This window comes from Oncorhynchus kisutch, linkage group LG10, assembly GCF_002021735.2.
Source record: "Oncorhynchus kisutch isolate 150728-3 linkage group LG10, Okis_V2, whole genome shotgun sequence".
Classification (NCBI taxonomy): Eukaryota; Metazoa; Chordata; class Actinopteri; order Salmoniformes; family Salmonidae; genus Oncorhynchus; species Oncorhynchus kisutch.
Window position 1 is genome coordinate 51,229,775 of NC_034183.2, and position 22,289 is coordinate 51,252,063.

At 44.3% G+C, this 22,289-nt stretch overlaps 2 protein-coding genes across 9 annotated transcripts; both read left to right on the top strand.

The window, feature by feature from the left end:
• Positions 1–862: 862 nt before the first annotated feature.
• On the top strand, positions 863–5,506 carry LOC109898346 (male-specific lethal 1-like 1). 4 transcript variants are annotated; one of them, XM_020493291.2, is made up of 9 exons: positions 863–965; positions 1,783–2,608; positions 3,002–3,207; positions 3,387–3,652; positions 3,844–3,908; positions 4,008–4,075; positions 4,250–4,374; positions 4,619–4,691; positions 4,809–5,506. In XM_020493291.2, exons 2-9 carry the CDS (start codon positions 1,931–1,933, stop codon positions 4,897–4,899), a joined length of 1,572 nt encoding a protein of 523 aa, XP_020348880.1. In that variant the 5' UTR covers positions 863–965; positions 1,783–1,930; the 3' UTR covers positions 4,900–5,506. The 4 variants fall into 4 exon arrangements, with proteins under 4 accessions (XP_020348880.1, XP_031689756.1, XP_020348881.1 ...); XM_020493292.2 differs by having other exon boundaries at positions 964–1,324; XM_031833897.1 differs by lacking the exon at positions 863–965 and adding an exon at positions 1,419–1,668.
• Positions 5,507–5,798: 292 nt separating this feature from the next.
• On the top strand, positions 5,799–20,059 carry LOC109898347 (protein CASC3). Of its 5 annotated transcripts, XR_004211269.1 has the most exons (14): positions 5,800–6,071; positions 8,943–8,967; positions 9,059–9,114; positions 10,011–10,208; positions 10,310–10,455; positions 11,370–11,543; positions 11,962–12,845; positions 13,408–13,469; positions 13,606–13,714; positions 15,110–15,217; positions 15,653–15,737; positions 16,612–16,814; positions 17,045–17,234; positions 17,979–20,059. XR_004211269.1 is itself a non-coding variant. In XM_020493293.2 (13 exons), the coding sequence occupies exons 1-13, from the start codon at positions 5,886–5,888 to the stop codon at positions 18,015–18,017; spliced, it is 2,331 nt and encodes a 776-aa protein (XP_020348882.1). In that variant the 5' UTR covers positions 5,802–5,885; the 3' UTR covers positions 18,018–20,059. The 5 variants fall into 5 exon arrangements, 3 of the variants coding, with proteins under 3 accessions (XP_020348882.1, XP_020348883.1, XP_031689755.1); XR_004211268.1 differs by having other exon boundaries at positions 5,799–6,071; positions 15,653–16,814; XM_020493293.2 differs by lacking the exon at positions 15,653–15,737 and having other exon boundaries at positions 5,802–6,071; positions 17,045–17,185.
• The last annotated feature ends 2,230 nt before the right edge of the window (positions 20,060–22,289 follow it).

Below are 22,289 nucleotides of genomic sequence, written 5' to 3' on the forward strand. Positions count from 1 at the left end.
TGGGGGCCGATCCTCTGCTGTTTTCGTGGAAAAAAATACTTAAGAGTGTAGCATCACTCAGTCATAGGCTACATCAATGTAAACACTTATCAGATGAGAGGTAGAGAGACATGTGAGGGAAGAAGCGCAATATAATCTTGGATTTGTATATCTCCATATTATATGCCAAGGCTATAGCCTATTCGAAAAAAACTACCTAGCACACGGCATAACTTTTTATTTTTTAATGTTTCTTTGTATTCATATGTTATTGTTAAAATATTATAGTAGGCTATTGCTTTTTTTGCTGTTGAAGTTGGCCTGTCCATGCATGCTTATGAAAAACAGTTTTCTAAAAACAGGTGTTTCAACTGAATGTTACTTTTACAAACAATGATGGGTGGGACTAACACCCGTTTCAGTTAGGAAAGTCTACCATCTAGTGGTAAAAGAGCGACATTGATACACAGTGACACCAACGTAGCAGCCTGTGGTCTAGTGTTGAGAGATATTAACTCATTTATAAGAAAAATAGAAACATGTAATGTTTATCTTCAACGAATCATCCATCAACATAACTCCCTTACAAGATTTGTCCTCTCCCCAAATAGAGAGGAGCCCAACCTAATATCAAGCAAGCAGGTGAAATGCCGTAATGCTGTATCCATTCCACAGTACGTAAAAAAAAAAATCGTTGTTGGTGACTGAGCCAGTTGCCAATTGGTTGCACCTAGTCCGCTTGTGAGTAGAGAAATAACAATTTCATCATGGTTGCATGATTGTACAAAAAAATATGAACTACAACAAATAGCAACAATCGTTCAAATTAGGTAGGAATATGCATTTGTCTTGGCCTTTTTATCCTTCAGAAATACTTTGAAGTGCAACCGCTCGCTAATTGACCAATCAGAGGCGAGCATACGGGGAACGCATGCGCAATATCATTATTTTTAAACGACCTGAGAAGGTGGGCATCAAGGCGATAGGTGAGTTCCAATGAGTACAGAGAACATCAAATAGACAGGTGGCCTTTAGGCATAAGTGTCAAGCACAATATGTTATAACGTTTAAGAGAAAAACGTAACTTTGTAAAGCGTTTAAAGTTAAAATGGCGTCAAATGAGACCGGGTTGGTTGAAGGCAAAGTGGCTGTCATTGTTTTGCTCTTTCCTGCGGACCTAAAATGGAGGACTTGGCTAACCAGCTAACGTAGCTAGCCAACTAAGCGACTGCAGCTCATCTGTTAACGTTTGTTATTCTAGGACTGTTTCCCTTGTAACCAAGCAATTGCCAGTCGCTGCATAATGTGTTCTCCAATCACCGGTGTTCTTTCAAACACCGGCTAGGTCAGTTATACACATCATTAGGCAACGTTAGCCGAATAAACTCAACTATTTAATGATTGTATTAGGGTAACGTTAGTTAACTACCTCGTCTGTGAGGCATACACATGTGTTGTTGAGATGCAAGTCAGCTAATCTCCCTGGGTAGCTCGGTTTTTGTTATTGTGTCACCTTGTTGGTTCATGTGTCAATATACAGATTATTCTTGGACGTATAGAAATGTGTGAGGAGAAATTGTAGTTGGTTGAGAACACAGAGATTGAGAACACTAACGTCACTAGCTAAGTGGCTTTCTGTTTGGGCTATATCTACTGTAAGAGAAGGTGCTGTGGCCAACTTGGTAAAAGGTGGCTGATTCCTGTCTGTTTCAACATTTGATTTGAGTTAGTTTATACCTGATAGACACAAGGTTATGTGGAATTAACTGTGTGTCCATCTGACATCCCTCCCTTGTATTTCAGGCTTGCATGGACATCTAGACAGCCCACTGTTGAGGAGAAACGGCATCCACGGTGTGAGATCAAGCTCTTTGTGCCACCAACGCCCCTGTCAGGAGGACATTGGTGGGCGTTGGTTGGCAAGGGTTCTGGTTGTAGGGTTGCCACAACAATGACATCCACTGTGTTCACAAGTGGAGGATATAAGCTGGACACAGTAGGGAAGATTGATTTGGTCAAAGCTCCAGTGGGAGGAACACCTGATTCCTTCAGCGGCCTGAGGAGGGAGCCAAGTGAATATGTCATCGGAGTCCCAAACGTGCTGGGCAGTATACACAACAGCAGCGGCCAGCAGCTTCAGGGGAAAGCCAAGGTGGTGCCAGGACAGGGACAGGTTACCTGCAGGGCTGGATCTGGACAGAACCTTGGGCTTGGGTCGGGGCAAGAGGAGAACTGGGTGAGCTTTGGAGCCCAAACTCCCCAGGGCAAACCGATGGGGGGCGAAGGCACCACACCAGTCAAGAGCAAGACACTACTAGGACAGACAAACAGCAATATAGGCAAGACGGACCTTGGAGTGCACAGCACTATCAAACAGCCCCGGGACGATGTAGTGGGTGGCAGGGAGGTCAGAGGGGCTGCTACGGCAGCAGTCATGGGGGCACAGTCATCAGAACACAGCCCAGACTGCAAAAGAGGGAATATTAGGAAAGGGCCTGGTCACTCCCCTACACAGACCAGCTGCATACGCCAGATCCTCCTCCTCCAACTGGAACTCATTGAACAACAGCAACAGCAGCTCCAGTCCAAGAGTAAGGAGATAGATGACCTTAAAGCTGAGAAGGAAATGGTATGCTAGCAAACACTCCAAACACAAATGTATAACATTTCAATTGTCAAAACTGGTCAGCATATTTAGTGAAATTTAATTTTCCAGAATAACCAGCAGCAGGTATTTTCTCTCCAACCTAGGCCAGCTCCACAATGCCACCAGTGGTATTGTGATGTAATAGCAGTGCAGCACTATTATGACATCATTGTTTATATCAAGTGTGATGTAATTGAAGTCAACTAAATCAGCCTCAAACACATTCAATATCTTTTTGTTGTACTCTTATGGACTGTACATCTCACAAGTGTTGAAGAGAATAGGCTACCCTTCAAGACAAACTATTTAAATGCTATAAGGGGTATAAACCTCACTTTAGCCCCATTGACGTGGCGTGTTTTTTCACTACTGCAGCTCATGGCGCAGATCGAGCGCATGGAGCGCCGTCTGCGGCTAGGTAAGAAGGATGGGTGTGGCCAGCACCCCACCCACATCCCTAGCCGGCAACAAGACCAGGCAGCAACGCCAGGGACACCAGAGGGGCAGGGGCTGTCTGAGGGCCGCAGCAGCCATACACCCCGAACGCTGAATTTTGGCAAAGGCGGCAAGGGCCACAAACGGTAGGGTTCCACATTCGGGTAGACGTAGCGATGTTTTTTATTATTTTTTTAGGACTCCATGATATTACGTACTTCCTAGATGCATACATGGAGATATATATATATATACTGTAGATGCATGTAAAAAGCCCTTATTGTCCCTCAGGCAATTCCTCTAAAGGTTATGTTCTTGCCAATAGGCGTTTCCTCTTCCAGGACCCCAGGGCAGCCAAACGACGTGCCCAAGCCAAGGCTTCCCAGTCCCCACACAACGAGGCACTTCTCCCCAAAGAGGAGCCACTGGATGGAGGAGAGTTTTCAGATGGGTCTCCTGGAACCAGCTCGGCTGCCACTGAGGAACTGGACTACCTGTCCACCATAGACATGTACCTGTGTCGCTGGCATGTGCCTCCCCCGTCACCAACTTCGCGAGAGCCCTCACCCAAGAAGGAGGAGCCTGTGGCCAGTGAGTGTTACAAATTGTTAGAAAATGGTTGTATTGGAACCAGCGCATAAGAAGGCTGAGACTTGGGCCTAAGTATGTTGGAATAGGCCACATTATTGCTTTTTGTTGCTGTATCTTTTGGAAAATGTGTGCTAAACAGGATTTGTAACAGTCCATGGGTGGTGGAATGACCTTCTCCCTCTTGTACACAGTTCCCTCATGGAAGGAAAACCTTATGGAGCCCCTAGGAGAGGAGGAGGCATCTGATATCCCTGAGGTGGCTACTTGTCTTGCACTGTGTGAAGCCCTAGGCTGGTGGAAGTCCAGATTGGACCCCTGGTCAGGAGGTCTAAAGTCAAACTGTTTTCTCTTACAGAATCTGGATGACAATGTCTTCCTGAAGCGCCACTCGAAGCATGAACTGGATGAGAAGAGAAGGAAGAGGTAAGGGAGGGCTGGAGTTTTCACTCGGCTTTGTTTGCGTGTCTGACCAACTCTTGCTATGAGTCGGTCTGTTTCTCTGGCATACCGCTTCTGACTTTCTCCTTATTTTTGTGTGTCCCTTATTTTGACCTTCCATCGCTGTGTTCTTCACTCTCCTTCGTTCACCTCCCATAGATGGGACATCCAGCGGATCCGTGAGCAGCGGATGTTCCAGCGACTGCAGCAGCGCATGAACAAGAGGAAGGGTATCCAAGAGAGTGAGCCAGAAGTGTTCTCCTTCTACCCAGAAGCTGAGGATGGTAAGTCCACCTATACACTGAATTTGTAGATACTACTGCACTGTTGGAGCTAGGAATACAAGCATTTCATACACCTGCAATAACATCTGGGAAATATGTGTATGTGACCAATTACATTTTATTTTTTAGATATTGCCAAAAATCAACTATCCCATAAGGAATGATTGTTGAGATGTAGTCAGTCGAAATACTGAGCAGGGTCTTATACTCATTGCTTATGAAAGTGTTCTTTCTCTCTCCTCAGTGGAGTACCTCATGATCACCCCCCACCTTCCAGTGGTGGTGTTTGGACGACCTCTGCCAAAGCTGTCAAGACGGTGAGTTGAGTCATACGCACTGGTTCTTGAATTACACCAAGCTAAACATCACTTGAATACAATCAGAGTGCTTGCCTCTCAACCTAAACCCCTGTGTTTCTCTATTCACCCTTGAAGGATCTTTGACCTGCCCTGGCTGGATGAGCGGAGCCGCTGTCGAGTCGAGGTGCCCAAAAAGCAGACTCCCCACCGGACCTGCCGTAAATAAATCTGTCCTTTCCACCTGAGTCCAAGAGAGGAGACACCAGCTGGATTGGTGCCAGGCAGGACTCCTCTGTGTAAACGTCTGCCTTGTTATTTGGGAGAGGAACACACACAGGAGGTTGGGGAATTGCATGCCACAATCCCCTAAAATCAAAGGATGCACTGTGCCACAGTTTGGACATGGTTGCTGGACTGCAGAACAGATCATATAGTAGGGCTGGTTTGGAAGAAGATTGAGGGTGGTGTGGACTATCCAGGAAGAGCAGACATGTTTGTCTCCTCTAGATTCCCACTGGGTTCATTTGAGGACAGTTTTCCTCTTTGTCACTTCACCCCAAAAATCCCCAAGCTAAAGTTGTACAAACTGTTGACGTTGTCATTCACATTGACATGCCAGAATGGCTGACTCCCATCTGTATGTGATTGCTGTTGCATCCTATAGAAAGGACATCTCCTGTTGGAGATAAAAGGGGGGGAAAAAAACATTGGACATTAGGAGAGTGAGATGGTTTGAAAGCGCTTCAGCAGCACTTATGGTTTGTGTTTCAAACAAGATGTTGAAATTTTAAAAAACAAAAATGCTTTATGAACATGACTTGGTTTCTTTTGAATTGTGTCTGCCTGATTTGTGCCTGAAGTGCAGGATATAAAATGACCTTGAAAACACTGGAACATAATGGGAATTAGGTATGAGTGAAAGTGAATCTTTATCACTATCAATATATTGTCTCTGGTTAATAATTCATATTCATTCAACCTCTGAGATTTCAGGAGATTTATACTTTTGTTCACAGATGTCATCAATCATTTTTTTATCATTTCAAAATGCTTCAACCAATTAACGACACTTGCTAATTGAAAAGATAACTTGGCAGAAAGATTGAAATGCCTTGATTGAAAAAAGATCGAGTAGGCTAGGGCGGAATTGCGTAACTGACATTCACCCACAATTCCTGGCATTCTTCCGGTTTCCTTTATCTGATTCCTAAGATGGCGGACCGGCGACGTCGAAGGAGGCGCGCATCGCAGGACAGCGAGGAGGACGATGAATCTGGTTCGGGATCAGAAAGTGGAAAGTCCCTTTCGCCAACGACAAAGCCCCGAGTACGGGACCCTGAACCAGTAGAGGCACCAGCTGTTCGTGTGGTGCCGGAAAACGCGGTTGAATCCGAGTGTGTGAGTCTTACTCCCGAGACGCGAAGCCGATCAATTAATAGGACTTGATTAGTTGGATAACTAGCTAACTCGGCTAACGTTAGCGTGCTCGCTACTAATTCATGGCTGGGTCAACAAGTCACCCGGCTATGGGAATGGGACGGTGTCGGGCGGATAGTTGTCCGGTGTTTAGGCCAAGTCATATCCCCATGTTTTGAGTTTGCCACGTCCAGCTAATGTTTCTCATAAATCAACAAACTAGCTCATGTTCGGCCGGGAACCGTCTGCAGCGCCAAACCGTAAACTAACGTTGGAGCTAGCTAACTTTGTTTTGTAATTTTAGCTTGATGTTTACCACGCTGGTAACGCGTTATCTATAGGGAAGTGTTTAATTTAGCTAAATAACGTTACTGTACTATCAGTGTTTGTAGTTAAGCTCTTGCCAACTGTACTAGCTAGTAGTAGCTATGCTAATGTTAAATCCAAAGGGAGCTTTGATATTGTTGAGTTATTCCACCACTGACTGAAAATGTGACCATAATTAACGTCGTTAACTAGTTACGATATTTACCTCTACCAACCACGCCTCATTTTAAAGTCATTTTCTTGTCCAGTAATCAGTAAAGAACTTGACTTCACCCTCTTGTTTTGAATGGCCATCACTACGCCAAAGCTTGTTGATATTTATCGAAATCCCTAGTGATGTGAGGAATCCATGTTTGGCACAATGAATGGTTGTTTGATTATTTTTATTTGACTTGTGCACATGAATCAACGTTTCAGTGAAAGTGCACTTTTTAGTCAGCCAGCTAATTTTCAACTGCAGTCCCAGGGCAGGTTTTTAAAAACAACAATACAGACAATGAGCAGTGAGCACTTGCAGAACAACATAGGACAAGCAACACGTAGCACGCAGACTGAGCAATAGCACAAAAAGCAACAAATACATCAAAGCAACAGTTTCCACACCTCACAAGCTATAGCATAGCAAGTGGCAATATACAACTAAGGTTTATGTTCACAAGTGTGATTGGCCTTTAGCCATGTTTTGTTGCGGTGCGATAGGTAGGGCAGTGTGTGGTGGCAGTGTGTTCCAGACATGGGAAGCTCTCACAGAGAAAGCAGGTTGATTAAATGTGCTCATGAGCTCATGCTTTCTGAGGATGTAACAGTGATGATGGCTATTGGGCGTCCTATCAAGCACTTTGAGAGCCTGTTTGTAGACGGACTGAATGGGTTTTAATGTTGTACAGCAAGCTTGGGCCCAACTAATCAAGTAGTATGTTAAGATGTGTATCATAGATTTGACTTACAGTTTTGCTACCTCCTAGTCATACAATTTCGTATAAAATCAGAAATTAGCTAGGTTGAATTTGTTTTTTTGAGGCACCCTTTTCACCTGCTCTTTACGAGAGGTTGGACTCAAGTATGATGCCACGGTACTTAAAATCAGATACCACCTGACATAGACATCTGGCTCAGGATCATCAGTTGCCCTCTTTGAGAAGAACATGCAGACTGTTATATTTTTTCTTTAAACTTTGAGATGCAAACATGAGCCACTTTGTAACCTGGACCATTACAGTAGTGAGTTATTGTGCAGCTTGTTTGCTCTTTGCATGCACCTATATCACTATAATTTGCATACATTTAAACTTCAGACCCAGTACAGACAGAAGACAGGCTGAACAGTACTGATCCTTGGGGCACACCCACCTCATAGCTGATAGTGGTCGACAGCTCATTGCTCACTCTGACACACTGGGTTCTGCCTTTTCAAAGTATGAGCTCATCCATCTCAAGGCATCAGGGGAGAAGTTAAAACTTGGGACAGTTGTGATGAGAACCTCATGGTTAACAGTGTCACTCTTTCCTTAGGTCTAGAAATACAGCCCCAGCAATGCCCCCTTTGTCCATCTTGGACTTCACATTTTCCAGAAGAAAGCAGTTGGCCCTTTCTGTGGTGTGTTTTGCTCTGAAGTCAAACTGAATGGAGTGTAATGTGAAGGGGCTGTTGAGGTTGGCAATCAGTTGCTCTGCTACACACTTGTCAGCAACCTTTGACACCACAGGTACTTTACTAATGGGCCTGTTACTCACTTCAGCAGGGTCTTCTGATTTAAAGATTGATGTTATGGCCAACTTCCAGACCCTTGGAAACACCATGACCAATAGATGTGTTGGTGACCTTGGTAATGGGGCCAATGAGTGACTCAAACTTTTTTTAAATCAACATAATTGGTGAAGCAAAGGGAAATTCTAAATTGATCTGGGAGAATCTAAAAAACTTAACAGGGAAAGACCACAATGACACTGCCAAAAGACTAGACATCTATGTGAATGACAGTCTAACACAGGATGCATTAGCAACAGCCTTCGATTTCTCCTTTTTTTAGTGTTAAGGTACTGACACAACCTCTCCGCTGGTTTCCTGGGCTCAGCACTAGTGAAGGACACTCAACCTGTCTTCATCATAAGGGAGGTTTCTGAGTCAGAGGTGAACAAGGTGATTAGCTCACTAAAGCCAAATATGTGTTTGGGCTGGGCTCTAGCTTCCACAAAAACTACAAGGATCCTTGGCCTGTGATTTCTTTCATCGCCTTATTTCTCAACATGGTAAACCTATGTCTGTCATGCTCTCGTTGTTTCATCAGTTTCCCAATTTCTCCATTTAGCCAAGGAAGGGTGCTCTTTTGGCCAGGTTTGGATTAGATTTTGTTTAGGAAACCATTTATTGTAGTCAGTCTGGGTTGTGGATAGAAAAACCTCTCCGCTTCCACATCTGTAGAGTTGGTATCATGTTTGCCTGTCAGTGGTGTGTAGGCTACATACTGTTGCTATTTGTTGTCGGTTCAGTCGCATTGTTTGACTAGTGTTATCCTTTCTTAACAGGAAAGTGAAGATGGTGTAGGAGAAGGTGAGTCAGTGTTTGATGCAATCCAATGGCCTATCTATCTAGAATGATGCACGCATCTGAGGCATTTCCCACAGTTTGTTTATTTTTGCAGCTGTCCTTTCTGACTATGAAAGCGCAGATCCTGAGGAGAATGGCTCCCATTCAGAGGTAAGTTTCCACTGCTGAACAGAGTTATGCTTTAGGGTAAAATTTGAATGTCATTTTATTTTTGTTATTTTTTTTTGCATGGGCAAAATAGTATGACTAACCAGGTTGTTTGAATTTCAGTCATGCAGGCTTCATGAGCCTACCACAAGGTTCCTCATTCTCCCAACAGAATATCCCAACAAATAGATTGGAAAGATCATGATGTTTCTAACTTCCAAAATATTTGTGAAAATTGTTTTGTGTATCACCATGAAACGAGAGTCCCTCCAGGATTTTTCTATTCTGAGACCCCCCCCCCCCCCCCCTTTTTGTTTGTTAAATCAACAATTCCTAGTATATTATTTAAGGGCTTGCAAATTTGACCAATCTTGTACTATTACCTCATAAAACAGTCAAATTATCGCATACAACTGACCGATCACCACACTTATAAAGGGCTCACAATTTTAATTCCACTGCACATTTACTATAAAATATTGTTAAATTAAGCACACATCACAAGCTTTTCCCTCGTCAGTGCATTTTTGTAACAAATTTGACCAAATCATTGCATATTGCCATGCAAAATGAGCAGGTTTCAACCATTGATACAGGTACTGGTATTTTGGGAATATAGACCTTCTGCATTGTAGCAGCCCCTATTTGCAGAATACAGAAAAATAAAAACAGTTACAGTTGATGTACTCGTGCATTGCAATGCCTATGATGGTACTGGAATCCTCTTAATGAGGTCTTAACTGTGGTTCTGATGTGAAGTTGAATTTGTCCACTATGCGTGGATGGTTTTGACTGCAATAAGTAGGACTCCAAGGATATTTGCATTGAGCTCTCTGACAGTATCTTGATAATGATACACATGGAGCAAACTAACTCAAGTCTTGTGTTTTCTCTCTCAGGGAGGTGAGGAGGAGGAAGAGGTCCCTCCACCGGCTGCTGGGCCCAAACCCACTCCTGCTTCCGACACCCCTGCTGCAGAGGGGGAGCTGAAGGAAGGAGGGGGAAAGGATGAGGAGGGTGAGAAAAGTATGAGGAAAGAAGTGAAGTGTGAAGACAAAGGCAACCTGGCAGGGGAGCGTCAAAGCGGGGATGGACAGGTAAGATGGTTAATTGAAAAGAAAATGGGAGTTGAGGAATCACATACAAATATAGGCCTCTTGGTCAATCATTTTGAGTAATTCTACTCTTGTGTTACTAGGAAAGCACAGAGGACTCTGAGAATAAAGGCGCTAAACCAGGCCAGAAGCTGGATGATGACCAGGATCGTAATAACCCAGCCTATATCCCCCGTAAGGGAATGTTCTTTGAGCACGACGTCAGAGGAAATGCACAGGAGGAGGAACGGTAAAGGGGGAGCGTTTACCCTTTTTATCCATTTAAATGTTTTTCGTCCAACTGGAACTAGCCAAACGTGACCAACAACCACACAGAAAGGAGGAATAACTCCTACTAATCAGGGATGCAAACTAGTCACCTTTCGATGAATTTCGCCGTTTTGAATCCAGAATAGGTGATAGATTCGTGTAGATCCGATGAGAAAAGTTTGGGGATAGAGGCGGAGGCTTTGGATCACTACTGGCTGTAAGCGAACGAGTGATGGGAGTTTGGAGCAATACTGGCTGCATCCCAGGCTCAGCCTATCGTTCACAAAACCGCATGCAAGCACGCGACTGAAATGGGGGGGGGGGGGGGGGGGATTTAATTTGTTTACGAAGTGAACATTATTTTTGCACACTGAGCCTGTTGCACCTGATTGATGTCATCTATAGTGGCCACTATAATAGAGCAAACACAGAATGCTTGTTTGTGTAATGCATTCTACTTAAAAATATTTAAAAAATCCCCAAGTGTAATATTTAGGTGTGTTTGTGTGTGGTCACAAGTGTTCTATTATGAAGGCTGTCATGGCTAACTGCAATAGTAGTATATTGTTTTTTTCTCAAGACTTGAGTGTAATTTGCTGTAAAGTCTAGGCAACCAGTAACATTGGCTTGCTTTCTTTAAATTTTTTAGCTGTGAGTTAGGTTCACATGAACCACTTATTTTACACTCAGACTGATAATGTAGATCATATTCTTTGTTTAATTAGTTAAAACCTGCATTTCCCCCTAGCAGGTATTTTTAGCATGTTTCAGTGCAACAACAAAGTGTCACCTTTTTGGGCCCTCACCAGTTTGTATCCCTTGGTAATAGATGGGTGTTGTTTCATTGGTAAACCTGTTTATTGATATATTTGTGGCTTCTTTCCTGTCCTCCAGGCCTAAGGGTCGTAACAGGAAGCTGTGGAAGGATGAGGGTCGCTGGGAACACGATAGGTTCAGGGAGGAGGAGCAGGCGCCCAAGTCACATGAGGAGTTGGTTGCGATCTATGGCTATGACATCCGCAACGGAGGTGTCTCCAATGAGCGGTCCTATAGACAGCGCAAGCCCAGGTACTACTAACCCTTCAACTCTATTGGCCCAGTGTTCAAATCCCCATGTCCCTGACAGCCTGTAACACTAACCACCAGTACCGTCTATCGTGCCAATTTATATTAACACATTAGGCACAATGTCACCCCCTTACAATGTCATCTCGTGAAAAACCACAATGGTTAACTGCAGGGGTGGCAATAATTTTGTCATGAGGGTCACATTGAGGTAAAAATAGATAGTGAAGAGCTTTTTGCAGGACAGAAAAGGGAAAATTCTTTGAAAATATATAGTTCCCCATTTGTCATTTCTACATACTTACTATCTCGTTTTAGATGTTAAAAATAAATCAAAATAATCTGGCCCACGTACCATAGTTTGCCCATTGCTGGTCTACTTGCAGCTTGTCCTCACACTAGCCGCCTCTTCCCCCTGCAGACACAGCACCTCTCCAGTCCGGGACAAGCGCTGGCAGGACGGAGACTGGGAGAGGCCTGTCCATACCTCCTGGCAGCAAGGAGGGAACCCCAACAGCCGTAGCGCCCCCCCAGCCGTGGCCCTGCAGCAGTCTGGTCCTCCCCCCTCAGCAGCCCCAAACACCCAGCGCAGTAACAACCCCCCCAGGCCCTCCTCCCACCCCCCACCCCGGGGCTTCCAGGGCAACCGCCCTCCCCAGGCCCACCACAGGAATGACCGAAACCAGGACTCCCAACGGCCAGGCCCCAAGGCCGAGCCCCTCCAGACTCGGAGTTTACCGCCCATGGACGGGGAACAAGGCCCCAGGGGCCGGGGGAACAGAGGGGCCCATACAGAGCGCAGCCCTTCGGTCGTGGTGGAAGAGGTCCGCAGCGAGGAGGATGACGAGCGCAACACAACTACAGTGACAACGTCACAGTCCGTGTACTACAATCGCCACTACAGTGGCAAGGGAGATCGTGAAAGGGACTCTGCGCCACCGCCACGACGACAGGAGCAGCAGCGAGGGGGCTCTGCTCCTCCGGCAGACGACCAGGTTACCCGCGATGTCTCCCCGGCTCCAGAGCGCCCCGTGGAGAAGAAGTCTTATTCCCTAGCCAGGAGAACTCGCACCCGGGCCACTGAGCTGGGCAAGCAGGCCTCTCTTGAGGAGCCTGCCTCCACTGTCTCTTCCTCGGCCCTGAAGAGTGAGCCGTGGCATGGCCCCGGTCAGAGTCAGGGGGATGCTGGAGACAGCAGCCAGGGGACAGTACTCACAGGGTTGGACCAGGACTTGACCAGACTCAGCCTGGCCGGACCGAACTGGCCCCAGAACCCATCTTCGTATCTACGCGCTGAGATGAGGGGTGAGCCTTCTCTTTTGTTCTCTCCTTTCTCGCTCGCTCTACATTTTTTGATATTTTGAGTATTATATAGTGACACACACCCTCTCAGAGCTCCAGCCGCACTGTTACAAGCAGCTCAGTCACCACTGCACCAGCAGCCCAGGTGATGCTAAGCAGCAGCTCCCTGGTGCAGCACTGAGTTGGTTGGTCGGTCAGTCGCTGACCGCTCAGTGTGGCTGGTTGACATAATGAGACCATTGCAGTCAGTGTGGGCAGACAGTAGTGTGGGAATGGAAGTCTCTCTCTCCTAAGCCTTGCACGTAGTCTGGAGCCTGGGAGGTTTTTATCGTGCAATACATCGGAAATAAAATGTACTTTTGGCACCCAAGGTTTAAAGTGCCCCAAGTACACATTTTGTCAGGACAGAAACCCTAGTTAAAACTACACGTTGGTAGCTGTTTTGACATGAAGCTTATACGGTGTAACATGTTCCTCACTGTAACTAACTAAACAGCAGTAGTTGATCAGTTAGTTGGATTTGTTTTGCTTGCGTGTTGTTGACCCTTTTCTCGTTTCGTTGCAGGCATCCCTAGCTCTATACACATGGGTGGAGCACCTCCACAATACAGTAACATAGAAGAGCTGGTGAGTAGGCCTGCTTGTGTTATGTAGCAAGATGAGTGTCATTTTTATATGTTGCCTTCAAGGGGAAATCTGGATTTTTTTTTACCTGACATTTGAGTGGTTCGGTTAGCTCTCATCCTCTTTTCCTCCATCTCAGGGAGCTGGTAACCGGGCAAAGCGGTACTCGTCCCAGCGCCAGAGGCCAAGCCCGGAGCCCGCTCCTCCTATGCACATAGGGGTCATGGAGGGCCACTACTATGAGCCCAGTGAGTCAGTGCCACACACTACCACCAGAAGGCAGGGCACAACTGAAAACACACACTAGCCGGTGTCTTTGTCCATAGGCTCAGAGCCAGGCTCTGGTAGAATCAGTACTAAACTACAACATGTTTTAGCTGCATTAAAAAGCTGTTTTCAAATGTTGAAACTGTTTTGAGAGGTTAGTTAGAATGGTAGTGTACACGGGTGTCTGGGGAGCTGTCATAAACACGTAGCTTATTTTGTTATAGTTTAACACATGATTACCTGATTGCCACATCAGATACTTTTGATATGGCTTGTACAGCCACTCCCGTTGCTGACCGGTGTATTACATTGAGCACACAACCATGCAATCTCCATAGACAAACGTCAGTAGAATGGCCTTACTGAAGAGCTCAGGGACTTTCAACGTGGCACCATCATACGATGCCACCTTTCCAACCAGTCAGTTCGTCAAATTTCTGCCCTGCTAGAGCTGCTCCGGTTAATTGTAAGTGCTGTTATTGTGATGTGGAAATGTCTAGGAGCAACAACGGCTCAGGCGTGAAGCGGTAGGCCACACAAGAATGGGACCGCCGAGTGCTGAAGCGGGTAATAATCATCAGTCCTCGGTTGCGTCACTCACTACCGAGTTCCAAACTGCCTCTGGAAGCAACGTTAGCACAAGGACTGTTCGTCGGGAGCTTCATGAAAGATCTAAGATCACCATGTGCAATGCCAAGCGTCGCCTGGAGTGGCTTAAGGCTCGCCACCAGTGGAAACGCATTGTCTGGAGAAATGTCCGACAGGCGAATCTCGGTTTGGCAGATGCCAGAAGAAAGTTACCTGCCCCAATGCATGAATATGGTCTGGGGCTGTTTATCATGGTTCGGGCTTGGCCCCTTAGTTCCACTGAAGGGATAACTTAATGCTACAGCATAACTTACATTCTAGAATATTCTGTGCTTCCAACTTTGTGGCAACAGTTTGGGGAAGGACCTTTCCTGTTTCAGCATGACTGCCCCCGTGCACAAAGTGAGGTCTGTACAGAAATGTTTTTTTTTGAGATCGGTGTGGAAGACCTTGACTTGCCTGCACAGAACCTTGACCTCAATCCCATCGAACACCTTTGGGATGAATTAGAAAGCCGCCAGGCCTAATCGCCCAACATCTGTGCCCGACCTCACTAATGCTCTTGTGGCTGAATGGAAGCAATTCCCCGCAGCAGTGTTCCAACATCCAGTGGTAAGCCTTCCCTGGCGAGTAGAGGCTGTCATAGCAGCAAAGGGGGACCAACTCCATATTAATGCCTATGATTTAGGAATGTTTGAAAAGCAGGTGTCCACATACTTTTGGTTTGGTCATGGAGTTGTAGAATAATATACTGTAGAGTGTAAATGCTATATTGTCTCCTCCTGCAGTGTCTTACCAAGGACCAATCTATTCCCACGGTGACAGCCCCGCCCCCCTCCCACCCCAGGGCATTCTGGTCCAGCCTGAGATGCACCTCCCCCACCCAGGACACCCAGGTTAGTGTCTGTCAACTTGCTGCCAGGGAAATACATGGTGTGGGTAGCAGTTACTCTCAACTAAGATGACAGATATGAACTTGGCCTGGAGTCTTCGCTGGCAAAAAAAAATACATCAATGACGAGCTTTCTTGAACATCACTTACCTCTGCATAATCACCATGCAAGTGAAGACATGTTCAATCAACTCGGTAATAGTATTGCTTAAATTCTCAACTCTCAAATTAATTGTTATTCTTACTGGATTAATGAAGAAAAATAACTACTTTGTATAGTGCTTTTCAACAAGTGTTTCACTTCATAAAAAGTTGACTCAAGTGCCTCCAGACTAGGGATGTGAAAAATGTACAATTTGTCTTTAACCATTTTTTTTTTTACGACATAAAATGACATGTGAATTCACAATGCAGATATGGTTATTCATATGACCACTAGGGGGCAATGGCGTTCAATCCACCCCAGTCATGGCTGCCAGACGGCGCTCACCTTACTGCTGTCCCCCATCCACTCAGCAATGATGGTAGGCTCTCCTGTGTGCCTCTTCTCCATGCTCGGTGGTCAGCACATGGAACTTAATGTCCCGCTTCTCATCAATGTGATGGCTCGTGGCAATGATGTATGACCGCGTGTTCAGATTGCAGAGATATCATTGTACAATTTCACTTTCTGGGGCTTCACGGTTTTTCTTGTAGTCTGGTTCTAGATATACCATCAGGGCATTGAAGCCGACATCCTCTACCATTGACAATGGCTGCATATTAACTGCAATAGTTTCTATAATCAGCGCTGTTCTCCATCCCTTATCGCACTTTTCTTGTGAAGATCCTGTCTTTTGTTGGGGTCCTGTGCTGCTGCCAGCAATGTTTCGAGTCTCGCGGTGCCTCCCTTTCAGATAGTTGAGCATTGTACCTGTACTGCCATTGTAGCTCAATTCCACTTTGCAAAGTTTTGCATTTCACTACCTAATTTAACCTCTAATTATTGCCGTATGGGACTTTGCTGCTGTCGCTTCCCTGTCTCACTCTGACATTTTCTCAACTGTTAGCAATGATGACGTGCGGCGGCGCGCTTTATATTCGTGGCAAATAATTTTGAAAGATTCATATCTCCTAACGTTACAGCATTGTTGCGTTGGGTATGTTTATTTTGTCCCATTTATGACTGGTGACCTTTTTTAATGGTAGTTGTGTGATGACTAACTGCACTGTGATTTTAATTGTGGGGGGGGGGGGACTGTTCTTCGGTGAACGATTTTTTTCAAAATGTTTACAATCCCTGGCAATCCCTTTAATTTAAATGGCCACTTCTAGTCCTGACCAGAAATGCCGGTATGGTGTTGGCTACTGTATGGGTCTGTCTAGTCACACCCATGAATCCCTCCTGTCTCCCCTCAGGTCTACACCCCCACCAGTCGAGCGGCCCCATGCCCAACCCGGCTCTCTACGCTGCTCCCCCTGTCTCCATGTCCCCTGGACAGCCCCCTCCACAGCAGCTGTTGGCCCCGTCATTCTACCCTCCGCCAGGTGTCATGACCTTTGGGAACACCAACTACCCCTACCCGGCAGGAGCCACCCTGCCCCCCATGTACAACCCCCCGGTGAGACCTCTGCCCTCGACACCATAGCTACCATATCTGCATGTCAAATGTTGCTATATATTCTATATACCCAGTGCAACATTATTGTTGCAATATTCTGTCAGCTCTGCAATTCTTGGCAAATTTATAAGGGGTGTTCGACTCTACCGTTAACATTTAGTAATGTGTAGCACATGCTACAAATATACTGGTATTGACACTCATGCATAAACCGTTTAACCTCCCCTCAGGCCCAGTCGCAGGTGTACGGCCAGTCGCAGGTGTACGGTGGGGTGACGTACTACGACCCGATGCAGCAGCAAGCCCAGCCCAAACCCTCGCCTCCCCGGCGTTCCTCCCAGCCCGTCACCGTCAAACCTCCCCCACCAGAGGTAGGGTACGGCCCGGAGTGAGCCCCAAACCCCAGCGACCCAACAACTGGCAAGTCTTCAGTCTCTCACCCACTCGCCCAATCAAACACCAAGACTTAGACCTGCCTCAGTCCTAACTGGATGAGCCGGTGTGAGAGTAGGACAAAAGGGAAGGTTATGTTCTTTTAAAATGTTGGTAATGTTGAAAGTCTGTTTTGTTGGGTGGGTGAGGAGTACGGAATAGGTCTGTGTAGCTGTAGGTCACACCATACCATAGCCATACATGTGTCTGTGTTCCTCTTTTATTTTAGATTTATTTTTAGCCCCCGTTCAAACGTAGGTTACATGTCTAAATCAAATGGTGTTTTTGCCTTGGACACGCGTGAAGGCCGGTGGCTCTGAGTCTGAGGAAAGCAGCTGAATGTGTGTTTAGATCTGTGCTCTCCAGTTCGTTATGACAGACGAGCTCCTCTTATCCCCTAGAGCTCCTCCTAAAACTGCTTTCAAACTGATGTCTCTTTTTGAAATGTGTGTGGACACACACACACACACACACACACACACACACTCTACAGAGACATGATTCAAAGTCCCAGCAGAGATGTGCTTTGGTGCAGAGGTAACCGGCAAACAAACGAATGCCCAACACCTAGCTGCGTGAAAATCTCAAGACTTTTCCAATGAGCTCAATTGTAATTGCTGAACCATGCGTTCATGTCTCTCTCGCCTCCCTCTTCCTGCCTAATCCAAAGCTTGTGCGACAGAACAGTTGCGCTGATTTGTCCCGTTTTTGCTATTTTTCCCGTCTCTCCAGGACCGGAGTGGGAAGGCCAGTCAGGAGGTCAGATCCTAGCACGATGTTCCGAATGACTACACCAGTCGGAAGAGAGCGAGGGACAGGGAGACTGGGTCTGCAATAGAGGACCAGCACCACCTGTGGAGCGGATGATGAATCGTTTTTATCTGCCTTGTGTTCAGGTGCACCATTGGTCGGTCGCCCACAATGCTGAATGGTTTTTCGCTGTTTTGGTTCACCTACCAGTGTTTTGCCTCTGAGTGGAGTGCTGTCTTAAAACCCCTATAAAATGTAACCATATAAAACCGTTAACGAAAGCCCTTGGTAAACAACTCCTCTTTAAACATTACTTGACACCGATGACGACATTCGTAGAATTTTGTTCCTTCTAACAATCTGTCGTTCAACTGTAGGTATATTCATGCAAAAAACGTGTTGTAAGCTCGAACAAATGTTTAGGACTGGGTTAAATGTGTCGTGAGTATTATGGAGAGTTATAACTGGGATAGGTAGTCATTTTATGTGGGCTAGCTAGAGCTGTGTTCATCCCACCCACCAGACAGATTCTACTCCAGTGTTTCCGGAACCCTCCATAGCTAAAAAAAAAAAAAAAAAGTTTTTACATTTACACTCCCCTACGTATTTATTTGGACAGTGAAGCAAAACTTTAAATGTCTACTCCAGCGTTTTGGATTTGAGGTCAATGTTTCATACGAGGCGGCAGTACAGAATGTCGTCCTTCTGTTTAATTTAAGGATCTTTTAATAAATATCTTTTTTTTTCTCTTTTTTTAAAAATGAAAGCACTATGTATCTAGTCCAATCAAATGAAATATTTGAATCTCATCTAAATGCTGGAGTAGAGACAAATAATACAATTTTGCTTCACTGTCCAACTAAATACGTGGAGGAGTGTCATTTCATCTCACAACGGCATCGTATGCCTTAGTTATTATTTTATGGTTTTAAGTCTCGTTAACGCACTTTTTTTAGATAAAGAATAAATCCTATATACAAATGGTGCTAACCTATAGCTAGTACCCTAGAATTTCAATAACTTGTTATTTTCCATTTCTCTTGATACCTTCCACATTGTACTGTTTTTGTTTGTTGTTTAAACGTATTACTGTATTACCAGAGAACCATTTAACTTTGCCTGAAACTGATGTACTTGACAGTGCTACTGCTTGGTGATAGCTTTCTCTAATGTAAGTGTGTATATAGATAAATGTATATTAAAGCCTGTGGCTTAAATTCGTATAAATACTACCACCTTATCAAATGAATACTGTCACAATGAACAAAAGTCTGCAGGGATGTCCAGTCTGTTTTCTGTATACATGGTTATGGATGGATAAAAAATACATTTAAAAACGTCTGGCTTTTGACATTTTAAATGGTCGTTTGGAGGTTTGCTTTTTCCTTATTTCCTCAGAATCCTTTTTGTAAAAGTAGAGTGACTGGTGTGGCCACTCAACCACTAAACTGGATCTGATTGGTCTGTTTGCAGAACATACTGCTGATCTGAAATGTTTTTTTTTTGCCTAAAGAAAATTCCTATAACTGCTGCGTTTCACACAGGCAGCCCAATTCTGAGCGTTTTCCACTAATTGTTCTTTTGACTAATCACATCAGATATTTTTCAGATCTGATTGGTCAAAAGACTTTGAATAGAATTCTAAAAGCAACCTAACAAACCTACAATACATGCATGTTATACATACATAGATATGATTGTGAAAATAATTCAGTTGGTGCTGGTGGCTGCAAGCTGTTATATTAAGTCTGCCTGGAAAAGGGCAGGTTATTGATGTATCTTTAAATTGGCTATCTTTTCTTAAACTACTGAATCAGTATAAACTGAATTGAGTTGTATTAAGTTATTTGTTTAGAAATGGCTGGTAATGTTATTTTAAATATTTTATTTTCTCTGCCTTAAGAATAAATTGGTTTGAAATGTTTCATTTTAAATAAAGGTTAAATTTTAAATGACGACCTGCCAACACTGAGGGCTTGTTTCATAGATGTTTGAATATAAAATGTTTCTTTGTGGAGCAAATTTTGTTTAGACAGAGGAATATTAAACAAAGTATAGGATAATGATTGTCGTGTGGTTGATTTGAAGTTAATTCAATGGCTACCACTGGATGGCGACATTGTGCCAAGTCTTCAGACTGACTGCATGGTACTGCGTTTCTCATATAGGCCTATTAAACATTTAAATCATTCACAAAACTACTATATGTACTATTTAAATGAGTCATTTACCAGACACTCTTATCCAGAGAAACTTACAGTATCCAGTGTGTACATTTTCATACTGGTCCCCCTGTGGGAGTCAAACCCACAACCTTGGTGTCGCAAACACCATGCTCCACCAACGGCCATACGGGATTATCTATCTACGAACTGATGGCCACAATTCTACAAGTCAGAATACTCAATGATACAATTTGCCCTTTCCCAGTTGACCCTTAAGTTAACATGACTTGAGTCCAGCCATCACATGAAAATTAAATTAGTTGCATTTCACTGTTGTATTATAATGGGGCCTTTGATGGATGGTAAAATAGCCCACTTATAATGGCTGGGGCCTGTACTGAGACTGAAAGGCCTCTTGCTGTGGAGCTACAGAGATGAGTGAAAGCTTGATGGCAAGAGACATTAACGGGTCAATTTTGATTCTTCGAGTGTAAAATATGGTTTGTGTTTCAAAAACGAGGTAAACACGATTGATTCAAATCTGAATAAGAGGACAAGGCATTGCTGTATTTGTATACTTAGCTATGTTGTACAGGATAGGCTACAAAGGAAATGCACTTGCCTGCCATCTCTTTGCCAGGGTCCCTCTGTCTGTCTCTATGCCAATCTGGTGCTGACATTACCAATAGGGTGGAATCTCACTTTCTGCCATGTAGCAAATTACAATGTTTCTGTCATGACATCTTCTGGAGAATGTAGGTATACAGAGTGCACTTTGAAAATAGCCACAGCGGCATTATCTACTTACCAATGTGGTATCTCGCTTCATACAAGCATGGATGAGAATAGTGTATCCACTTAAATGTATTTGTAGCGCTTTCCACAGTCATTTGTCACAGACCATTTATTACAAAAGCCAGGTGTAAACTCTCACAGAGCATACTGAAGGTGACATTTGGCATTGAGATGAAACACTTGTGGAAGAAACATTGAGAGGAACCAGACCATATGAAAGATTTCAAGTAAAGCTGAGCGTTAGGGAGCCTACTGGTCTGGTGTAAGAGGAGTGCGGGTGGGAGGAGCTGAGGGAAGCCTAGGGGTACTCAAGCTTCTACATCAATAATTGTGTATGAATGAGGTCAAAACTCTGAATATTGCACAGCCAGGGGGCTAAAAGCTGAACTAATTCAAACTCCCTAGACCGCTGTGGAGGTTTACTTTGATCTTGGCCCATGGTATAATATGTATATTTTAGCTGAGAGTTTCAGAGTTAAGCCACTGTTAAAATTCAACCATTCTTTCTTTGAAGGTTAGGATTGTGGAGACATTATGACCAAATTTTTTTTTATTGGTAGCCTACCATAACTAATGGGTCCATTTGGGCCACATTCCACCAGAACTCAGGTGTTGGAGGACAAGCAAAGCTAATATAGGATGTGTTTTCCTCTTTCCCCCCCAAAAAGGAGTGGTTTGCTTCTTCTGTTTAGTGAACTTTGCTCTCGATACACTCATTCCTTTGGGCACAAATGTATTGGAGGTAAATTAGAGAGAAGAGAGAGGCATTGAATATTCATTGAGGTGAGACTCTCACCTCATTGTTCCAGACTCTCATCACTTTCCATACAGAATTTTCACCATCAACAGTGTTGGGGAGTAGTGAACTACATGTAGTTCGACTAGTAATTACACTCCATTTTGCAGTAGCTTTGTGGTTCAAATCAATTCAAATCTAGGTAGTGTTTTCAGTAGTTAATTACTATTTTGACATGTAGAGGTGTAGCTAACTACTGGAACTTCCCACTATTTTTTTGCAAGAAAACAAAATATGTGTGAAATAGGCAAGAGTTTCCTTTCATTATCAGACCTGACAAATTTTTACTTGAAAAAGTGTACGTTTTTAATAGGCCAAATATGCACATTCTTTTAACATCTGACTCCAGAGTGATCTGTTCTTGCAATTTGTAGTCTATGACATTTCAGATTTAGATATATATATTTTTTTATCACAAAGTAGTTTGGATGTAGTGAACTACTTTTTCAAAGTATAACTTCAGTTCACAGCAGCTAATGGGGCTCCTGATACATACTAAACACTAAAACTATATTTTTCTTAAGGGACGTTTTAGTG